This window comes from Hordeum vulgare, chromosome 6H (genome assembly GCF_904849725.1).
Source record: "Hordeum vulgare subsp. vulgare chromosome 6H, MorexV3_pseudomolecules_assembly, whole genome shotgun sequence".
NCBI lineage: Eukaryota > Viridiplantae > Streptophyta > Magnoliopsida > Poales > Poaceae > Hordeum > Hordeum vulgare.
In genome coordinates, this window is record NC_058523.1 from 389,726,205 (window position 1) to 389,747,246 (window position 21,042).

Here is a 21,042-nt window from a genome sequence, read left to right on the forward strand (position 1 = left end):
TTCGTCGTTGTTCGTTCCGAGCCTGACCGCACACGCACGCGCCCGCGGCACCGTCGAAACCCTGTTTTTAAAGTGCGTTTAAAACTTTCTCTGATCGGGTTGAGATTTGACGTGCGGTCGTGATTAGTTATAGCGAGGCCGCCTGTCGAATTTCGTCGCGATCGGAGACCGTCTGGTACCCGAACGGTCGACCGTAGCGGCACCGTATTCGGTCTACCGTCGGACGTCTGTCGGTGTTTTAAAATTCGTGCCGATGCCTGTTTTCCCTCTCATCTCCGCCTAGCCTCTCTACACAGTACACCGACCTGCACGCAACCTAGTCCGAAAACCTCCCGGGACCTGAACCCGGCAGTCATAACCGTTGGATCCGGATCAACCCCGTTTTACCGTAAACCGTCATCAGTTTTGCAATTGAATACCCTAGCCTATATATCTCGACCGTCCGATTTAATCGCAGGGTCGAAACCCTAACTCTTTTTGCTACATATAAAGACCACCTAGACCTAATCCCCTTATTTCTAGGGATCCTCCTAACCGCCGCCACCCGACCACCTAGTCTTCCCCTTCCTCGGTTTCCTAATCTAGCCAACCCTAGAGCCTAGTCCCACCTCGGGATCCAGCCGCCGCCAGCCAGATCCACCCGGCAAACAATCTTCCACTTCGAGATCCTCCCGTGCCCAATCCCCTCACATCTAACCGAAGCTTGCCCAAATCCAACCATCCATCCTAGAGCTGCCTAGCGCCATGCCCGTCGTGGCCCTACACCGTCCCTGTGCGGCTCCCTGCTGCCTATGCCCGAGTCCCCGCCTCCTTGAGAGGGCCGCCTGAGGTTGCCGGCGGAGCAGCAGCAAGGTCCAGGCCAGCGCTCGTTGCCCCCTCCTCCTGAGGCGCCTCCCTCTAATCTCTCCCTCCCGTTCCACTCACAGGAACCCGCCAGGATGAAGGGCGCCCGTGCAAGCCGCCCTTGCCCGGATCCGCGCCACCGCCGGAGCCCCGCGCCTCCAACCTCCTGGGAGCGCCGGTGTGCCTCGCCGGGACTACCTGGTTCTGCCCCGAGCTCTCCCTTCCTCCTCCTGTTGATTTCCTCTCTCTCTGAACTTTTCTCTGAACTTGTCTGAAGCAACAGCAGCAACAGCCCTAGGGACGCTATGGATGGTTCGTCACCGTTGGAACCAGCCGGCCACCTTCAACGTGCCGCCAGGTGCCGGATCTGAACGGGAACGAGTCGATTCACCCGTTCTCACGACCTCCGACACAGCCCCAGCTCGCCTCCAGCCGCTGCAATCCTCGCCCCGCTGCCCGTAGGTCTGGTTTCCATGCCCAGTTATCTGAATCCTCGTAGGGAAGGCTTGGCCTTCGTTCTGTTCATATGGGGCAGAGCTCCTACTCTGTACACAGACACGACTTTAGCTCAATGGCTAGCGCCACGAGTTCTCAGCCAAGGGGTCCTGGGTTCGACTCCCACACACCCCAATATTTTGCCCCATCTTTGTTTTTTTTCTTGCACACTGCGTAGGGTTGTTCATCAATAGAATTGCTTCTTGTTTGAGCACAAGTCCTACAGTAGCGTATTGGCAAATGCCTTGCAACTCCACCATGGGATCCAGGGATCAAATCCCCATCGATGGATATAACATTTTTTAGGAGTTAACTCCAGCGCAACGACTTTTGCAATATTCCTTTTGTGCTGTTTTGTCAATTTTGACACAACTACTTAATTAGTCTGGTGGTAGGGCTACTAGTGTCCACCCAAGGGATCCTTGGTTCAAGTCCCATGTAGTTCTCTTTTGCCATGCTTTCTTTTTCTTTTTTTTGCGCTCACACACACTTAGATACCTCGGCCGCTGCACTATGTTGCAATTCGACCTATGTTCCCTTTTCTTTCTTTTCCCACCTGCGATTTCATTCATAGCCTAGACATGCATGTTTGTATGAGTTGTGATGTATACGTTTTGTAGATACCACGCTAGTTGCACGTTGTCTTCCTTTTCGTCGTGCCCTCGACACATGGGAACCCGGCAACCGGGATCACCCCATCATTCTTTGGCATCACCCGCACGCGCTCCCTATTCGTTGTCACCGATATCTCGTTGAGTATCGGGATAGGAACGTTGCCGTGGCATCGTTTCCGATTTTCCGCCATGGCTTCCTCTCGCTCGCCATGACGACACCATGCTTATTTCCCTCCTTGTCGTGATGTGTTGAACTCTCATGCATGACGCATTCATGGCATATGTTCTTGTGTTGCTTGTCTCTCGTGCCGTAGCTCCGTTCTATGCTCCGCGTGTTAACCGACTAGGATGACATGTAGAATCACCGCTTCACCCCTTGCCATGTTAACAACATTTAATATTGCAGTGATAATTAACGGGAGTTAATTAAATATTTAAACGTGGAGTTTCATCGATATGCAACCCCTTGCATATCGAGCTTCACTTAATGTGTAGAGTTTGCGTGAGATGAATTGCCATGCCATCCCTTGCATCTTTGACCTGTTCATGCATCATATTAGGGTTGCATCATGTCTTGCTTTGTGGTGGTGAATACTTGTGTTGATGGTTGTTTCCGGTTTCCTCCGTCTCGATAGAGTTCCGCAAGCGTGTCGGGATGTGAGGATTGTTCGACTACGTCGGTTCGCTGACTTCACCGAGTTGTTCTTCTTCCAAGCGGGATCCCAGGCAAGATGATCATTTCCCCAGATACCACTACTATCATTGCCGTGCTAGTTTTATCGCTTCTATCGTTTATGTCTCGTTGCCTACCACCTGTTAAATATCAGCCTCTTAACAATGCCATGATTATCTTCAACTTGTTCGACCTAGCAAACCACTGATTGGCTATGTTACCGCTTGCTTAACCCTGGTGATAGCGTTGCTAGTTACAGGTGCAGTTGCTTCCATGTGAAAACATGGGTTCCTTGTTATACCACCATATTAAATGATATCTATTTTAATGCACCTATATACTTGGTAAAAGGTGGAAGGCTCGGCCTTTCTAGCCTGGTGTTTTGTTCCACCTTTGCCCCCTTAGTTTCGGCTACCGGTGTTATGGTCCATAAATGAGCGCTCCTAACACGATCGGGGTTGTTATGGGGACCCCCTTGATAATTCGTTTTAGATTAAAGCTGGTCTGGCAAGGCCCAACTTTGGTACTACATTTGCCTAAACACCTAATAAAATTGCATAGGGACTTTCCGGACCCCGAGGATAATTTAATCAACCCCCGGGCCAGTGCTCCTCATGAGTGTTGGTCCAAAACAGAGCAGCTTATCAACGCTACCCGGGGCAACTCGGCGTTTGGCGTGGTAACCATCGCTCATCCGTCGTGTCCTGAGAACGAGGTACGCGACTCCTATCGGGATCGTCGACACGTCGGGTGGCCTTGCTGGATTAGTTTTACCTTTGACGAGATATCTTGTGCATCGGGATTCCGGTGATGCTTTGGGTAATCTCAGAGTTGAGGTTTTCCACTAGGGAATCCGACGAGATCGCGAGCTTCGTGATTGAGGATTTCTATGCGGCTTGTGGTAATTTGTGATGGACTAGTTGGAGCACCCCTGCAGGGTTAAATCTTTCGGAAAGCCGTGCCCGCGGTTATGTGGCAACGTGGATATTTTGTTTAACACTGGTTCTAGATAACTTGAAGCTAATTTAATTAAAACTTGCCAACTGTGTGCGTAATCGTGACTGTCTCTTTCGTGAGTTCCTTCTCCGATCGAGGACACGGTGGGGTCATGTCTGACCTAGGTAGGTGTTTAGGACCATTCATTTGATCATCAGTAGTCACGTCCGTTATGCGTAGATCTTCCCCCTCTTGTTTCTGGTACTCGTAAGTTAGCCACCAAATATATGCTTAGCCGCTGCTGCAACCTCACCACTTAACCATGCCTCACCCATTAAGCTTTGCTAGTCTTGATACCTTTGGAAATGAGATTGCTGAGTCCCCTGTGGCTCACATATTACTACAACACCAGTTGCAGGTACAGGTAAAGGTTACTTGACGCGAGCGCGTTGATTGTTCATTTGGGACTTGCTTCTTCTTCTTCTTCTTCTTCTTCTTCATCGATCTAGGATGGGTTCCAGGCCGGCAGCCTGGGATAGCAAGGATGGACGTCGTTCTTCTTTTGTCGTTTGTTTTCGTCCGTAGTCGGACCCTGCTCTTACTCTTGATGATTATGTAATGTACTGATGTGACTCTGATGTAGCTTGTGGTGAGTGTAAGCCAACTCTTTATATATCTCTTCTTTTCAGTACATGTACTTGTAACGATATCCATTCTTGCGACACGACGAGATGCGCTTCTATCCCTGACGAGGCCCTCGTGCCAAATTGAGGATAGGGTCGCATCTTGGGCGTGACATTCTCCATGAGCGCTGCGCGGACGGTCGCGGAGATCTCGGGCGGCGACAGTGTGCTCGACGGCGACAAGGTTCTCGGCGGCGACGAAGTGCTCGACGGCGACAAGGTGCTCGACGGCGGCGAGACGTTCGACGGCTGCAAGGCGTTCGACGGCGTCAAAATGCTCGGCCACGACGAGGTGTTCGGCGGCGACGGAGTTGTCAGACGAAATCGAAGTTTTTGGGTGGCGACGGAGCTCTCGAGTGGCGATGAGGCTCTCGGTGTGACGGCGAGGAAGAGAAGGGCGACAAGATGGGTAGGTGAAATGTGACATGTCCCTTCCTCCCGCCTATTTATCAGGTCGGGCGCTAGGATCGAGGCGCCACGAGCGGGAACTGCCAAAAGATAAAGATTCACCATGATGGCGCCCCGAAATTTTTGGGATAACGATACCGAAGGATCCGTTGGAGATTACGTCATCATCTCTTCCAAGATTCAAGGGATAAGAAGGCGCCAACAAGAAGTGGTTTTGGCGACTTGAGTTTTTCCGCAACAGATGGCGGTTTAAGTGTACGGTGCATAAGAAGAGTGAAGATGAATCGCCCCTAACTGAGTGAGGATATTGGCGTGAAAGAAATTCAAGTCAATCTAGGGCCTAATGTTGGGGATATTATCCATTGGGTAACCCGCCCTAGTTGGGCCGGGTCACCAAAGCTGGCGACTCATCTCCAAGTGGTTCTGGCTTTGGCCCAGTAAAGCCGGAAGTCGTATGGCGGTTCAAGACCTTCGGGAGGAGTCCATAGTAGAGGTCTCCAAGTCTTGGAAAGATGGCGACTTAGAGATCTTAAGAGTCACGATTTGTGAAAAGGAAAGGACCCTTGTAAACCCTAAGGACTCGACCTGTATACAAAGGCGAGTCCCAGGGAAGGAGAGGGTAGGTTAGAAATCATCGAGTGCTAGGTTAGGCGAGTTACGCCCTCCTTGTAATCGAAACACCATCAATACAACACAAAGCAGGACGTAGGCTTTTACCTCCTCACGAGGGGGCGAACCTGGGTAAATCTCTGTCTCGCTCCCACATAACCCCTTTGAGTCGCCACCAAGGTGCGATGGCTCCAACACTAAGTCCTTTCACGAGGACATCTGCCATGAAAAAACCACGACAATGAGCCTGGTGACCTCCGCCGTTAAGTCCGCCATGGCTTGAGCCGGGGTTTTCGACATCTCGCCAGTCTCATTGTTGCCGGCTGGGTTCTGCTGAGGTTGTGCCGCCCCTGCCATGTAGATGGCGATTTGTCGACGGATCTTTCAAGGATCTCGGGGTCCATCGCCAGTGACAACCCTTCGAGTTGTCCTTCGTGAAGGGGATGAATTGAATCTGTCTCGTCCATGGATGACTTATCATCATAATTGATGGGGGTGACCTCCCGGACTGCCGGTTCGTCCTGTATGCTGGCTCCCTGCGTAAAACCGACAAAAACATGGCGTCTCTTGTCCTGATGTGTGATGGGGAGGACGTACCTGGCCGGCTCGACGATGTCGGTGGAGGTGTCCGGCTCAGGCACGGGTGTTCCAATCATGCCGATGAAGATGTTGATCTTGTCGAAGGGATCTGGCGGGATCTAGACTGGCCCTACATATCAATACTAGTCTTTTTTGCGCACTTTGTCCTCACTCATGCGCACCCAAGACCAACTTCCCGGTCGGTCACCCATCCTAGAACTACTCCAAGCCAAGCATGCTTAACCTGAGAGTTCTGTTCAAATGGGCTTCCGGAAAAGAAGGAATTCATTATTGATATGAGTAGTCTATCATCCCTAATAAGCCAGGCTATCACACCCCCACAATGAGTTATCGATGTACTACCTTCCGCGACGGCTCTTCGTCATGATGCCGACCGCATAGCTTTCTGACCCTGGTAGGGCTCCCTTTGAGAACTCAACTCCACCATGCGCTAGCCCCACTGTGGGCGCCAACTGTCGTGGTTTTGTCACGACAGATGTCCTCGTGAAAGGACTTAATGAAGGAGCCATCGTACCTTGGTGGCGACTCAAAGAGGGTGAGCGAAAGCGAGACTAAGATTTACCCAGGTTCGGCCCCTCGTGTGGAGGTAAAAGCCTACGTCCTGCTTTGTGTAGATTGATGATGGTTTTGATTACAAGGAGGGCGTAACTCGCCTGACCTAGCTCTCGATGATTTCTAACTTACCCTATCTTCCCCAGGGACTCGCCTTTATATACAGGTCGAGGCCCTAGGATTTACAAGAGTCCTAACCATGCTACAGATCGTGGTCTTCCTTATCTCTAAGTCGCCGTGCTTTTTAAAACTGGAAACCTCCTTGGCAGCATATCCTCCGTACAGCTCTTGAACCGCCATCCGGCTCCTGGGCCCCTTGGGCGAAGGCTTGTATTACCAATGGATGAGTCGCCCCTTTAGTGACCCGGCCCAGCTAGGGCAGGTTACACCGCAGGTAATATCCCCAACAGGGATTGACAATCCTCTTGCGAGTGTTGGATGCAATTTATTTGCTCTTTTACATGCAGCCGCTGAAGACGATTGTGACTGACATTTCTATTGATTCGATAAACCTTGGTTTCATAATTGAGGGAAATTTTTATCCACATTGTGCTGCGATAATCCGTTTCTCTTCACGGAAAGCCCAACGCAGACCAGAAGCATCAATACCCTCCTAAAAAATGGCTATATGTACCGACGAACGGGACAACTCTCTATTCATACTATCTCTGATCGAGAAAAATTACCACCATATGTGTGCATGTATGTGGACATTATTTTGCTAGACTTTTTCTATCATGAGGCTTGCTAATGCGTGCCTAATCCAATTACATGGCATATCTGCATGTTTGACAACGTGATAGTCCGGTATGTTGGACCTACACATTAAGATGCTACAAAAAAAATCCCAGCTATTATTATTGTGATCGGACTGTGCAAATAATATTAACATACGTGGACGAACATGATGCCTTGTTTGCCTTCCGTATTATGTATATAATATAATAGATAATAGATAATTGATAGATAGATAGGTAATTTTCAAATGAATTCATATTATGAGAACCATACGATTCTGTCGTGGACATGTACCTGTGTAAGAATTAGAGATTCAAGAGAAGTATGTACGGCCAAATGCATTCTAAAATTGTTTTGAAGAAGATCTAATTTAAAAACAATGATTTCATACCACGAAGACATTGGCTTAGTGTGTGAGTTGTTGGTTCAAGATTTGTACAGATTGAAGAATATGCAGAAGTGGGGAATCATAAGGTTCAATGCAACATACTCACTCCGTTCCATAATATAAGTCTTCTTAAAGATTCCACTAGAGGACTACATACGGATGTATATAGACATAATTTAGAGCGTAGATTCGCTCGTTTTGCTCTGTATACAGTCCCTTCATGAAATCGCTTAAAAGACTTATATTTAGGAATGGAGGGAGTAAGTGAAATCTTAGAAAGATATGAGAGAAATTGGTAAGTGCTGAAAAATATGAGTGGAAAACAACACTTGAAGATTTTGCTAACTCCAAACGAAACGGTGAAAATAGATTTTATTTACCGTTCGGATGAACTGGGGAAGAAGTGAGTTGCGAAGTGAAGGAGGCGAGAAGTTCAATCCACTACACCCTAACTTGATGGTGGATGATGGATACGGCCGCGGAGGAAGAAGACTTTCATCATCCAGCGCGAATACGAAGACGAAGAAGTCACGGTAGTGAAGCGCTTCTTCTCTGGCAATGATGGAATCCAGCAATGACGCTGGAGTTTGGAGCTTAAGAGCGACCCTAAGTGTGAAGAGAGTAAATAGCACTTATAATTTCCAACACCTGGCATGTACTCTTCTAGACTATACCAACTTAAGATATACTCCCCGTGTCTGGAATTATTTATCGCACAAATTTATAAAAATGTATGTATCTAAAACTAAAGTATATCTAGATGCATCCATTCATGTAACAAGTATTTTCGGGCGCAGGAAGTACTTCCTTCGTTCCTAAATATAAGTATTTTTAAAGATTTCATTGCGAACCACATACGGATGTATATAAACATATTTTAAAGCGTAGATTCACTCACTTTGCTTCGTATGTATTCCATAGTAAAATATTTAAAAAAGACTTATATTTAGAAATGGAGGGAGTACAAAATGTAAAAAATCTAATGCAATATCTAAATGTGATTCCCATAGCTGCAACATCAATCACATTTATCCCAGCCCATGATAGAAACCAAACACACCCTTAGAGCACCTCCAACCGACCGACTCAAACGGACGGCGATTTTGTCCCTTTTTCGTCAGTTTGGATCGTCCGCCGACTCTGTGTTCGTCCGGTCTATGATTTGGGTCGGTAACGCGTCCAATACGCCGATCCATATTTCTCCGCGTGGCCGGCTAACCACCGGTTTTTAACAAATAAAAATATTTTGCATATTTTTTAAAAGCAAATGAAATAGCATAGTTTTACAATCGAAATAAAATGTAGCAAAGTTTTACAAGCCCATTAAAAATTATATTGTCTAAAAGATACACCTATTGGTTGCCAACATGATCATATGCTCAATCAAATCATCTTGCAACTAAATATGAGTTTCCCAATCACGCATTTCATGATGAAATTGGGTGAGTTGTGCGAACGATGTCGCTCCTCCACCATGATGAGGCACCACATTGTCACCCTGAAACTCAAACCCTTGATCGTGGAGACGTTCCGGGCGCTCATCCTCTATTGTTATATTGTGTATAATCACACAAGCAGTCATCACTTCCCACAACTTCTTGGTGCTCCATGTTCTAGCATGATACCAAACTATGCCCCATCGAGATTGCAGAACACCAAAGGCACGCTCGACATCCTTCCTAGCACTCTCTTGCTCTTGGGAAAATCTTTTCCTCTTCTCTTCGACAGAGTTGGAGATTGTCTTCAAAATAGTGGTCCACTGTGGATAGATTTTGTCAGCTAGATAGTATCCTTTGTTGTAGTTGTGATCATTGATGTTAACATCGATCGACGGGCTGTTGCCTTCGGCAAGCCTTGCAAACACCGGCGAACGTTGAAGCACGTTGATAACATTGTGTGATCCGGCCATGCCAGAGAAAAAGTACCAGATCCAGAGATCTTGAAAGGCCACAGCCTCAAGTATGAGAGTGCAAGCCTTGACATGGCCCTTGTACTGGCCTTGCCAAGCAGAAGGGCAGTTCTTCCACTCTCAGTGCATGCAGTCTATGCTGCCAAGCATCCCTGGAAAGCCCCGGCTGGCATTGGTCGCCAACAAGCGGGTTGTGTCTGCAGCAGACGGCTCTCTCAAGTACTCAGGGACAAACATTGCAACCACAACCTTGCAGAATTTGTACAACGACTCTAGGCACGTAGACTCACTCATACGGACGTACTCATCGATAAGATCACTAGGTACTCGTAAGCAAGCATCCGGATAGTTGCAGTGCATTTCTGATAAGATGAGAAGCCAATCTTTCCAATGGCATCCTCTTTGCACTCGAAGTAGTCATGTATCCAACCACTCCTCTCGAATCCGGTTGAAAACATGTCTAGCCATACAGAAACGCCGCCGGAATTTGTGATGTTTGAACAACGGATTGCTTGTATCAAAGTAGTCCTTCCATAGAAGGATATGGCCGCTCTCTCGATTGCGATTCAATGCCGAAACATGCCCCGGAACAAAGGCCGTTGCTTATTAAGGTGGTCATGGACCAACACGGCAAGCAGCATCTCCTCATCGTCGGATGAGGAATCATCGGAGTCGCGAAGAATATTATGGAAAAAGAACTCGTCGGCGCAGTCCATTTGTACCTTGAGGCAAACTGTCAAACAGTTTGCGGGCATGGATGATGAAGCTAACCAGCGACGGCGTATTGGGGTCGGGGAAGCTGCGGTGGCCCGGCGACGTGGGTAGGCACTGGGGATTTGCGGGAGGAGGCGCCGGAACTAGGCGGCAACGGGCTGGGGACGAGGCGAGGGCTAGCTGTCGGCGTTGTCAGTAGGGGTGGAAAACGATCAATGTGCCACCGACTGACGGGTCAAGGAATGAAGTACGTGTGCGTCGTCAGCGTCTGCTTTGTGTCCATGCCAACGCAAATCAGGCTTAAAATTGGATGGGGAATGGGTCCGAACGCGGACGAAAAGCGGACGCGCGTCCGTTTGAGTTGGCGGGTTAGATCGACTTTTTATCCTCGCGGACCTAAACAGACCGCGACGAACGAAATAGATCGTTCCGTTGGAGTTGCTCTTAGAGAACCAAGCTTTGCCCTGCTGGCTAGCAGTGGAGTGCGCACTCTGCCTACCCGCGTCCGAGGCCTAGCGTGCCTTCACATTGTCTTAGAAGAATATTGGCTGCATATATTTCTCTTAGAAGAATATTTATATAAATCTGTCATGTTACCTATTTTACATTGTTGTTCATTGTGGAAATTTGAGCTGCTATAAGAAACCTATGAGGTTACTCTGAACATGAGACTAAAAACATAGAATGCTGTAGAATGTTGATGAATGGACACAACTAAATTCTAGTATTACCCAAAATCAGCCAACAACCTAGCTTAGAGTTGTGATTTAGAAAAGATATTTCATCAGAATGTTCTTGTAATTATACAACATAGGCCATCCAAATTCAGACGAACTTTAGGACTCCCAAGTTCAAGTTGGTATTCATCCAGTAAGAACAAATTATATACATCGATGTATTTTCTCAAGCAACACAATCGAATGAAAAATCGCATATATAGTGTTGCACTCCAAATGCTTATCGTAATGTCAAAAACAAATACTTGTTGCCTAACCGAATTCCCTCATAAACAGCACATATTTTCTAAATTAAAAATAAAGGATACACATTCCTACAAGCAACAATGTCATTGTACCAATCAGACAAAGAAAAGGTTTTGGAACAATCAGCAAAAGAAGTACTATCAAGCATAGGCTGCTAGGAAGAGCAAAAATTATCATTGTTATTTTATAGAACTATCAATCATTATTATCCGATCAATTCCCCACATCTGAGAAAAAAATAGATGTTGAATTAGAAGAGGAACAAGGGAACGACAGCAGGCAAGCAATCAACTTCCTGCTCATGCGTTCCTAATTCCTACCCTCTTCAGTCTTCATCCCTTGCTCTCACCAGAAACACACACACACACACACACCGGAACAATATACACACGCCTACACTGCGGCCATTATTATTGTATAAAGGGAAGGCGGTCGGCTTACTTGGCCATGTACAGTTGTTACAGAGGAGGAGGTAGGTACAGTGGTCTATCTCATTCGTCGTCGATGTACTCGAACTCGTCCTCGCGTAGGTGGACGAAGAGCTTGACCGGCTTGGGCTGGGTGTCGACGGTGAGCTGGAACTCGACCTTGAAGGGGAAGTTGGCGGTGATGCGCTTGCCCTTCCAGACGCCGACGTACTGCTTGATGACGCCCTCCATGCCCTGGATGTCCAGGTCGGGCGCCTTGACGACGTGGTAGACGCGGAGGGGCGCCGTGACGCGCACGCGCCTGCCGACCTTGGGCGCGTGCTCGGCCTCCTCCTCGGCCACGTCGGACGAGGAGGAGACGTCGCTGGTGAGGGAGACCCGCGGGCGGGCGGTGCGGAGGCGCGGCGGCGGGCCGAGGCGGCAGCGGCGGGGGGCAGCGGAGGCCGGGGAAGGGAGGCGGCGGAGGAGGAGGACCGAGGAGGCGGAGGCGGAGGTGGAGGGAGGCGCCATGGCCGCGGCGGTCGTTGCCATTGGCGGCGGGCGGGCGGGGGAGCGACTGGAATGTGGGGCGCGTGTGGAGGGGAGCGGCGTCGGGTCGAACAGGTGGTGGGCGCGCGGGAGAGGGGTGTAGGATAGGAGCCCGGGCAACGAGAGGTGGAGGAACGGATAGACGAGCGAGTGAGGATGTGCGAGACGTGGGTTGCGTACTGTAATATTTCTGACGCTTTCGTTTTCGTTTGCATCCGGCCTTCGGAAACGTCCAGAATTTTGTAGCTCCGTCATGGTAAGCTGCTGCCCAGGGCCGTTCTCAATCTCAGAAAACGGTGCAACAGATCACGAAATGCTCGACAGACAGTGAAATTCGTAAGCAAAGAGTTGTGAAATTCATTTGTAGAAATAAATAAATATTGGGAGACATTTCGAATATCTTGAAATTCATAAGCTCCTGTCGAGTGTAAATAGTTCGATAAGATATAATTGCTCGTACAAATCTCTTCTTCTGCTAAGAAATTGTCTCGTCATGTTGGTGTTCACACATCCTGAACTTAATTATCCACAACAACACAACACATTGGATATTAAGATTAGAGCAGCAAGCGGTTTTGCAATTCTACGCTGATATTTTTTTGCAAAAAAATAAAAAAAACCCGGCCTTTGCATCAATTGATGTGTACATCTATTTTTATTAATTATTCAATAAAGATCTAACAAAAACATATATCAAGTCATCCGAAACCATCACTCACACCTACAAACCCGATAATATGGAGTGTTCTCACTTTTCATATCTAAACTGGTGTCGTCGTCAATCCATCGGCAAAACGTATCGAAACCTACAACCGGTGCAACAAACCTTACACCACATGCATATATTTTAGAAGTTGTCATCATCAATTCTACGCTGATGAAACAAACAATACCGAAAGGATAAATCATTGTGTACACGAAGGGCAGAGAATTTACGTAAGCTTGTGCTAAAACATGAAAAGTGTGTGCTTACTGAAATGGCTGACGGCAGATGAACTTTTCATTACGGCACAAAAGGAGCATCACAGAAACCTGAGTGATCCCACCGGCAACAGCCTACCAAGCATTTATCAAGCTTCAACTAGAATGGTCCTAGCTTGACATGCCAACACACAATGTAGCTACACACTAGATACACGACGACTATACGAGACTTTTTCCATAATCTCTGCTGCAGCAGACAGTCTTTAGCATGCAACGGCGGCAAAGGATGTGTGCCATTGCTTCATCTCACAAAGTCAAAGCATTCAGTTATGACGACTGAAGGCCAGTTTCTGTTTTTGCATCCAAGACCTCACTCTTGGAAGCCGACCGGACAAGCGAAGCTGATGGCAAGGGAGACAACAATTTGGCTGCTGGAACTCTCATAAGATAGATGCGGTTGTTCTCATTCACTACCTTCTCCAAGTTCTGGTTCATCTCTTGTTCTAGCCTGGAAACAGAATCATAAAGGGAAGCAGGGGCTCCCCTGGCAGTTCTCTTGGCATCAACAACTGCATTAATCCCAAACTGCAGCCGCGCTATCTCCTCGCCAATTTCCATCTTCTCATGCAATTCAATGGCATACCGATAGCAAGCTTCTGCATTTAATTGAGCAGCCTTCAACTGGATGTGAGACAACCATGATCTTTCAATGTGATTCTGCAGTGGAGGGATAACCAGTGCACCATACGCTTCTTCATAGTACAAGGCAGCCTGCATAAGGCCAGAGGCAAATATTTTTCTCATGTCAACTTTTTCTTCTATGCATTTTAACAGAATTATATTTAAAATGTTCAGACATGCAAAATATATGTTCTATTATCTTTGCCACTTCAGCAGCAGAACCTTACATCAAATCCCTAAGCCCACGAACCTACTGATCCTCGTACTTTAATAGCCTATGGCAAAGATTCTGATTCAGCTCGGTGTTTGCTAATCGAAGAAGAAACGTACTCCAGCACTTTTCTCACGGAATGCTGATGGTTTCTTATGGAATGCTGCTGGCACATCATGCTAACAGTATCTGCCAGGCATATAATCACACCAATCTTGCACTCAGGTAGGCAATCCAAAATAAGAGAGCAAAATATTGCATCTCCAGTGCAGCCTGTAATGGAACTCTCTCAAAGACACATCCATATGCACAGCAAGACGAAAAACTGGACCAGGCCCCAGAAAAACTAGACAAAGGAGGTGCTTAAGCCTGCTTTGGAAGTCACAATTCAGTTTGCAACAACCAGTTTGCTAACAGGTTACCAACCTCGCCCTCCCCCCACAATACCTATAACATGTGATCCTCATCAAGCCATGATGGTAGACCATGTTGGGAGTATCCTAGCAAACTGGGCATGAGCAGCACGGGTATGGCGGAACGGTGGCAACCAGAAATAGTTATAAACTGGCAGAATTTAGGTCTAATATGATCGTAACTTCAATGCAAAAAACCATCTCTAGATTGCACAGAAAATACATGGCACTTCACCAATCTAGTACTCCCTCTGTTCCATAATTCTTGTCACGGGGGAGTACTGGAAATTCTAACCAGATTGATTGGTTTGAACAAAATAAAATCTTGCATATTTAGATCTAATAGCTAAGGTTGAGGATGAGGTGATAAGGCAAGATATGACCAGAGACATGCAAGGTAACATTTCATGACGGTTGTTCTGGTTTTGGGGTCCCTGCGAAGCTCTTTCTCAACTTTCTTCGGACATTTTTATGTTTTCCAAGTATTCTCTATCTGAAGATGCATATTCTTGAAAATTATTTGTATTCGACAAAAAATAATCTCAGAGTGTAGTACACCAAATTAATCTGAAACTTGAAACTATATCAGCATGGCAATGATACAAGCATAAAACATATAATACGCCGAAATCGTAAGGTGTTGGAGAAAATCATAATAGTCAAAGTCAGTGAAAGCATTAGACAGAATCCAGACCTTGCGTGTGTGGGACGTGGGAGATAAAGTATGGCTAGGGAGAGTTGGATACTGCAACTGGCATAAACGTTGGATTAACCTTACAACCTCTACTTTACACCTTCTAATGAAAATATTTGATGATGGTAGGGGTGTCTGCTATTTTCTGGACAGTTTGGAAATTAGTGTTTGACAAACTTAAAATCATTTATCCTTGCGTTTGAGTTAATATGATTGCGAGATTCTTAATGATTTGATTATTCTGCAGAAAAAACAGGGAGACCAAGAAATGCTGAAGTCAGGAGTAGAATGTTCGAACTACTAGCAAATGAGGTGTTCCATGCTGTTCATGGATGGAAGACTGGACTGAACAGGATCCAGAACTGAAGGAGCCCTTTTGAGATGTGATCTTATTCTCGTCAGGACCTTTGGTTCTCTGCTGTTAGTAGTCTAGTTTTGTTTCCTGTTGGTTCCAGCTGGGGAGATTGAGAGGTAGCGTGTGAACTGCTGCCTGAGATTTCCTGGGTGCTTATCCTATGATGTTTTGAGGATCCGGCTCATGATTCCCGAAGATCCTAGAGTTTATCCTGTACGCTCTTGGTTAGCTTATCGGTCGTTTTTTTTTCTTCTTTCAGTTGTAATAGCTTGTGTAAAGTAAAAACATTGCTGGAGCGTCTCAACTGCTGCCTGAAATTGGAGGGGAAGCTAAGGCGAACCTAGAACAATCATAGATCATAAGGATGCAATGTCACTAGGGAAGAAGCACGCGGCAGGCAAGGGCAGCCAATCTCACCTGCCTGGCCACCTTGGAGCACGCCGCAGGTGACGTTCCTGCCGCGAGAGCGCGCTCGAAGCAGCACTCCTGCGCCTGCGCGAGCATGAGCCTCTCCAGCATCGCCGCGGCCTCCGGGCTCATATCCACCGTCCCCTCCTCCCCCTCCATCATCTGCCCCACCGCACGGAACGCCCCCGCGGCGCGCTGGAACTCCCCGCACGCCTCCTTGACCCCTCCCTCCGCCGCCCGGTCCACGGCCGCCGCGATCCTCGAGGAGGCCGCCCCGACGTTGAACACGACGGCGGCCTTCTCGAACCGGAGGGACGCGGAGGTGTGCTTGAGGTTGGGCCTGAAGGCATCGTGCCAGGTGAAGGCTAGGTTGTCGTCGAAGGCGCAGGGGTCGTCGCGCGCGGAGGAGAGGAGGCGGTGGTAGCGGAGGAGGAGGGCGCGGCTGGAGGAGGGGGGCTGGGTTTGGGGGTTTGGGGCAGAGAGGGAGGCGCGGGCGTCGCGCAGATCGGTGAAGACGGGGGAGTTGAAGAAGTGGCGGTCGCGAAAGAGCTCGGCGGCGGCCGTCTTCTTCTCCGGGACGGAGAGCATCGGGGGGAGCGGCCGCGACATAGATGGCGAAGAGGAAGGGTACCCGAAAAGGGCAGACTTCCTCAGTTTTCCCCAGGTTTTCAAGCAGTACATGCGAATGTTCCTTCAATTCGAATTTGCTATCGTAGATCTTTTTCTTCCCGGAATGTAGCATCAAATATAATGTTTTCTTGTAATCATATATTGTGTTGTTGCCAGGATGATATATTTTTTTAGCAAACACGGCAAAAAAACTGAACAAGACAAAATTTTTATCATGCTTGTTGAAGAAAAAATTACATCCTCGCCATACCATAATTTATCATCTCAGATGTTTGATTTATCATGCTCAAAAATCCGACATTTGATTTGTAACGAAATCCTTCTCGAGATGCTAGGCCAAATATACTTACATCATGTTTGGATGTAGAAAAATTAGCTTGGAATTGACAATGTGGAATGCTAGCCGAGATTCTGTTGTTTGGGATGGCCTAGAATTTGGGCTAGGAAAGGTTGGCCCAGTTCCAAGCGAGCAAGTCACGCACCACCCACGCTCGCAAAACGTGTTCGAGCTAGCGAGCGTGGAAAGGCTCAGAAACTTTCCCCAACCCCCGTCGGTTTGAGCCCTCCCCTCGCAAGCTCCTCCCTCCCCTCGCGAGTTCCTCCCCTAGCGACTGCGAAGCCGATGACGGCGACTCTGGTACCGTCCTCTCCCTCTCCCACCCGCCCCCTCCGTCCTCTCCCTCCCACTCGTCACCTCCCTTCTTTCCCTCCTCTCCCTCCGACCCGTCCCCTTGCGAGTTCCTCCCTAGCGACTGTGCAGCCGGTGACGACTCCGGTACCATCCTCTCCCTCACCCACCCGTCCTGTAACGTCCTAGATGCGACCCTATCCTTAATTTGGCACGAGGGCATCGGCAGGAATAGAAGCGCATCTCGTCGTTTCGCAAGAATGGATATCGTTACAAGTACATGTACTGAAAAGAAGAGATATATGGAATTGGCTCACACTCGCCACAAGCTACATCAGAGTATCATCAGTACAATACATAAACATCACGAAGAAGAGAAGGGTCCGACTACGGACGAAAACAAACGAGAAAAGAACACGACGTCCATCCTTGCTATCCCAGGCTACCGGCCTGAAACCCATCCTAGATCGATGATGAAGAAGAAGAAGAAACTCCAAATGAACAATCATCGCGCTCACGTCAAGTAACCTTTACCTGTACCTGCAACTGGTGTTGTACTAAACCGTGAGCCACAGGGGACTCGGTAATCTCATTTCCAAAGGTATCAAGACTAGCAAAGCTTAATAGGTGAGGTATGATTAAGTGGTGAGGCTGCAGCAAGCGACTAAGCATTATATGAGGTGGCTAACTTACGAGTACAAGAATAAAGAGGGGGAATAACTACGCGTAACGAACGTGAACTACTGTTGATCAAACGAATGATCCTGAACACCTACTTACGTCAAACATAACCCCACCGTGTCCTCGATCGGAGAAGGAGCTCACGAAAGAGACAGTCACGGTTACGCACTCACTTGGCAGGTTTTAATTAAGTTAACTTCAAGTTATCTAGAACAAGTGTTAAACAAAGTTTCCACGTTGCCACATAACCGTGGGCACGGCTTTCCGAAAGATTTAACCCTGCAGGGGTGCTCCAACTAGTCCATCACAAATTACTACAAGCCGCGTAGAAATCCTTGATCACGAAGCTCGCGATCTCGTCGGACTCCTTAGTGGAAAACCTCAACTCTGAGATTACCCAAAGCATCACCAGAATCTCGATGCACAAGACATTCGTCAATGGTAAAACTAATCCAGCAAGGTCGTCCGGCGTGTCAATGATCCCGATAGGAGCCGCGTATCTCGTTCTCAGGACACAACGGATAAGGTACGTGTACGGTGGCCTGATGGAAATCACCCAAGTTGCCCTGGGTTGGCCCCGCACAGTGCTCTGTTTTGGACCAGCGCCATCAGCACTGGCCCTCCCTGTATTATGTAGAATTACTCCACGGGTTCATGACGCCCTATGCTTTCAGTATTAACAAATTTATTATGTTGGGAAAATGTAGAACCAATGTTGGGCCTTACGAGACCAGCTTTAATCTAAAACGAATTTTCAAGGGGGTCCCCATAACAACCCCGATCGTGTTAGGAGCACTCAATTATGAAACATAACACCGGTAGCCGAAACTAAGGGGGCAAAGGTGGAACAAAACACCAGGCTAGAAAGGCCAAGCCTTCCACCTTTTACCAAGTATATAGGTGCATTAAGTTAAATAGCAATTAATAGGGTGATATAACAAGGAACCCATGTTACCACATGGAAGCAACTGCACCTGCAACTAGCAACGCTAACACATGGTTAAGCAAGCGGTAACATGGCCAATCAGTGGTTTGCTAGGTTGTGATCAGGTTAAAGGTTTTCATGACAATGTTGAGAGGCTGACATATAACAGGTGGTAGGCAGCGAGACATAACGATAGAAACGGTAAAACTAGCATGGCAATGATAGTAATGGTATTTGGGGAAATGGTCATCTTGCCTGAGATCCCGCTTGGAAGAAGAAGGACTCCGTGAAGCAGACGAACCGATGTAGTCGAACGGGTCCTCACTTTTCGACTCGCTTGCGGAACTCTATCGAGACGAAGCAACCGAAAACAAGCATCAACACACGATATACACCACATGATGCACAACACATATGATGCATGAACGGTTGGATATATGCAAGACATGGCATGTCAATTCACAACAATCAACTACTACACATTAAGTGAAGTTCAATATGCAAGACGAAACTCCACATACGAATTCTTTAGTTATATCCCGGTTAGGTACATGGCAATATTAAAGGTTGGTTAACATGGCAAGAGGTGAAGCATAACTAATCTTCCTATCTAGGCATTTTAAATGAGGCCGGAAACGACATACAGCATCTCCGAGATGACCTCATACGTCAATTTATAATTGTGACCAGATCTAAATTAACATGTTTAAATATTTTTTAAACAGCAAAATAAATAGGTTCACGTGATTCTACGTTTTGTTTCAATCAATTTACACATAGAGAACATCTCCAACAGAGCTACGGTTCAAAAGATACGAACACCGCAAGATATGATGGCATGAATGCAAAATGTGTGCAACGACAGTCACAAGCATCCCAAACTAAGAAGGCAGCAACATATTATGAAACTACACGAGATTCTAAGCAAATTCCATACAGGACACAATCAAAACGGAGCAACGGTTCAACAACTACAAGCTAAACAAGAAATGACTACAATATGCCAAAATCAGCCACATAGCATTTTCTACACCCTCGATCAACTAGCTAGACAAATCCAAAATGCTCAAACAAGGCATGAGGCAATAGAGGGCAATATGCACTACAACATACAACTAATAACATTTAGCATGAAAGCATGGATCACTAGGAAAGGAACTCACAAAATGGCATCCCACACACAGTTTCAGACTTAGTGAAAATATCAGTTTTAGTCAGTGCAGTTTTTGATCTGAAGGCATATTGATAGCAACAAAACTATATGCTACAGGTCTCCAAATGGCATGAAAATTCACAGCATGCTAGAGAATCTTAAGGTCTACAACTAACTCCATTGCACCAACCTCAAAAGAGCTATAGATCACCAGATAAACTCATGACAAGACAGCAACAAAATATAACTGATTTCAGACTTAGCAATATTTCAGCATCTCCAAATAAGCACTATTTTCTAGCAAGTTGAGAACAAGCAAACAACACCTAAACATGGATTTCTATTGCAACCAAAATTACCAGGGGCTAGTCTACACATCCAAGGGCAAATCTCTAGTTGACAACTCCTTCATATCATGCACGGATTAACTCCCACAAAATAAACAAAAGGGCAACATTGCAAAATATCACGCGCACTAACTTGCTCAAAAGCTAAAACTAAATGCACAGTTAAATTCTATGGATTTTTCTACTCCGAAAACATATATACCAAGAGGGGTTGCAAAATAAAAATAACGCCACACCAATATGCGAAATTATGTCCTAAACATGATATAGCAAACTAGTGACGGAATCCTACATGCAAAAATGCAAACAACTACTCTAAAATACAAGGCAAAAGGTTCCTAAAAATAAGAGCATTTTATCTATGGGGTTTGAGCAATCCGGACACGCGCGAAAATAAATACGGGACAATTATCATATTAGGACAGCACACAAAACTATACGTACGGCAAGTCAACTCACTTCAAACATGTATGCAAGTTGCAAATTATGAATCTACGCGAAAAACTACACAAGTTTCATATATAATTCGTTCCGATCCGATGAACGGATAATAAACTACAGGCGTTTGAAATATTTAATATATTCTGAAATAATAAATCTGAAAATCCTAAAATAAATACAACTGGGCCTAATTCGTTCCTGGGCCTAACAGGGCAAGCGCACTAAATCTATGTTGCGCACAGGGCGAAAATAGATGGGTCTCGGGGCTGCTCGCCTTGGGCTCGGCCCAGGACGAAGAGGAGGAGCTGGGCCTCGGCTTGGGGGGCGAGGCACGCCTTGGGGCAAACGTGGGCCGAGGGTGAGGCGCTGGCCATGGGAGTCGGCGCTGGGCCGGTCGGAGGCGCGCCTCGGCCTGGGGCTGGCACGGCCTGAGACAGGGGCGAGCGAGCG

General features: G+C 47.1%; 3 protein-coding genes across 3 annotated transcripts; 1 reads left to right on the forward strand and 2 right to left on the reverse strand.

Moving 5' to 3' along the window:
* Positions 1-533: 533 nt before the first annotated feature.
* LOC123401755 lies at positions 534-4,252 on the forward strand. The gene is made up of 4 exons (XM_045095609.1): positions 534-1,044; positions 1,121-1,301; positions 2,588-2,678; positions 3,974-4,252. The coding sequence occupies exons 1-4, from the start codon at positions 939-941 to the stop codon at positions 3,998-4,000; spliced, it is 405 nt and encodes a 134-aa protein (XP_044951544.1). The 5' UTR covers positions 534-938; the 3' UTR covers positions 4,001-4,252.
* Positions 4,253-11,304: 7,052 nt separating this feature from the next.
* Positions 11,305-12,253, reverse strand: LOC123401757 (ferredoxin-thioredoxin reductase, variable chain-like). Its single transcript, XM_045095611.1, has one exon. The coding sequence runs from the start codon at positions 12,102-12,104 to the stop codon at positions 11,637-11,639; it is 468 nt and encodes a 155-aa protein (XP_044951546.1). The 5' UTR covers positions 12,105-12,253; the 3' UTR covers positions 11,305-11,636.
* Positions 12,254-13,083: 830 nt separating this feature from the next.
* Positions 13,084-16,447, reverse strand: LOC123401756 (vacuolar-sorting protein BRO1-like). Its single transcript, XM_045095610.1, has 2 exons — positions 15,797-16,447; positions 13,084-13,796 (listed from the first exon to the last, which is right to left on the reverse strand). Exons 1-2 carry the CDS (start codon positions 16,394-16,396, stop codon positions 13,353-13,355), a joined length of 1,044 nt encoding a protein of 347 aa, XP_044951545.1. The 5' UTR covers positions 16,397-16,447; the 3' UTR covers positions 13,084-13,352.
* Between the last annotated feature and the right edge of the window lie 4,595 nt (positions 16,448-21,042).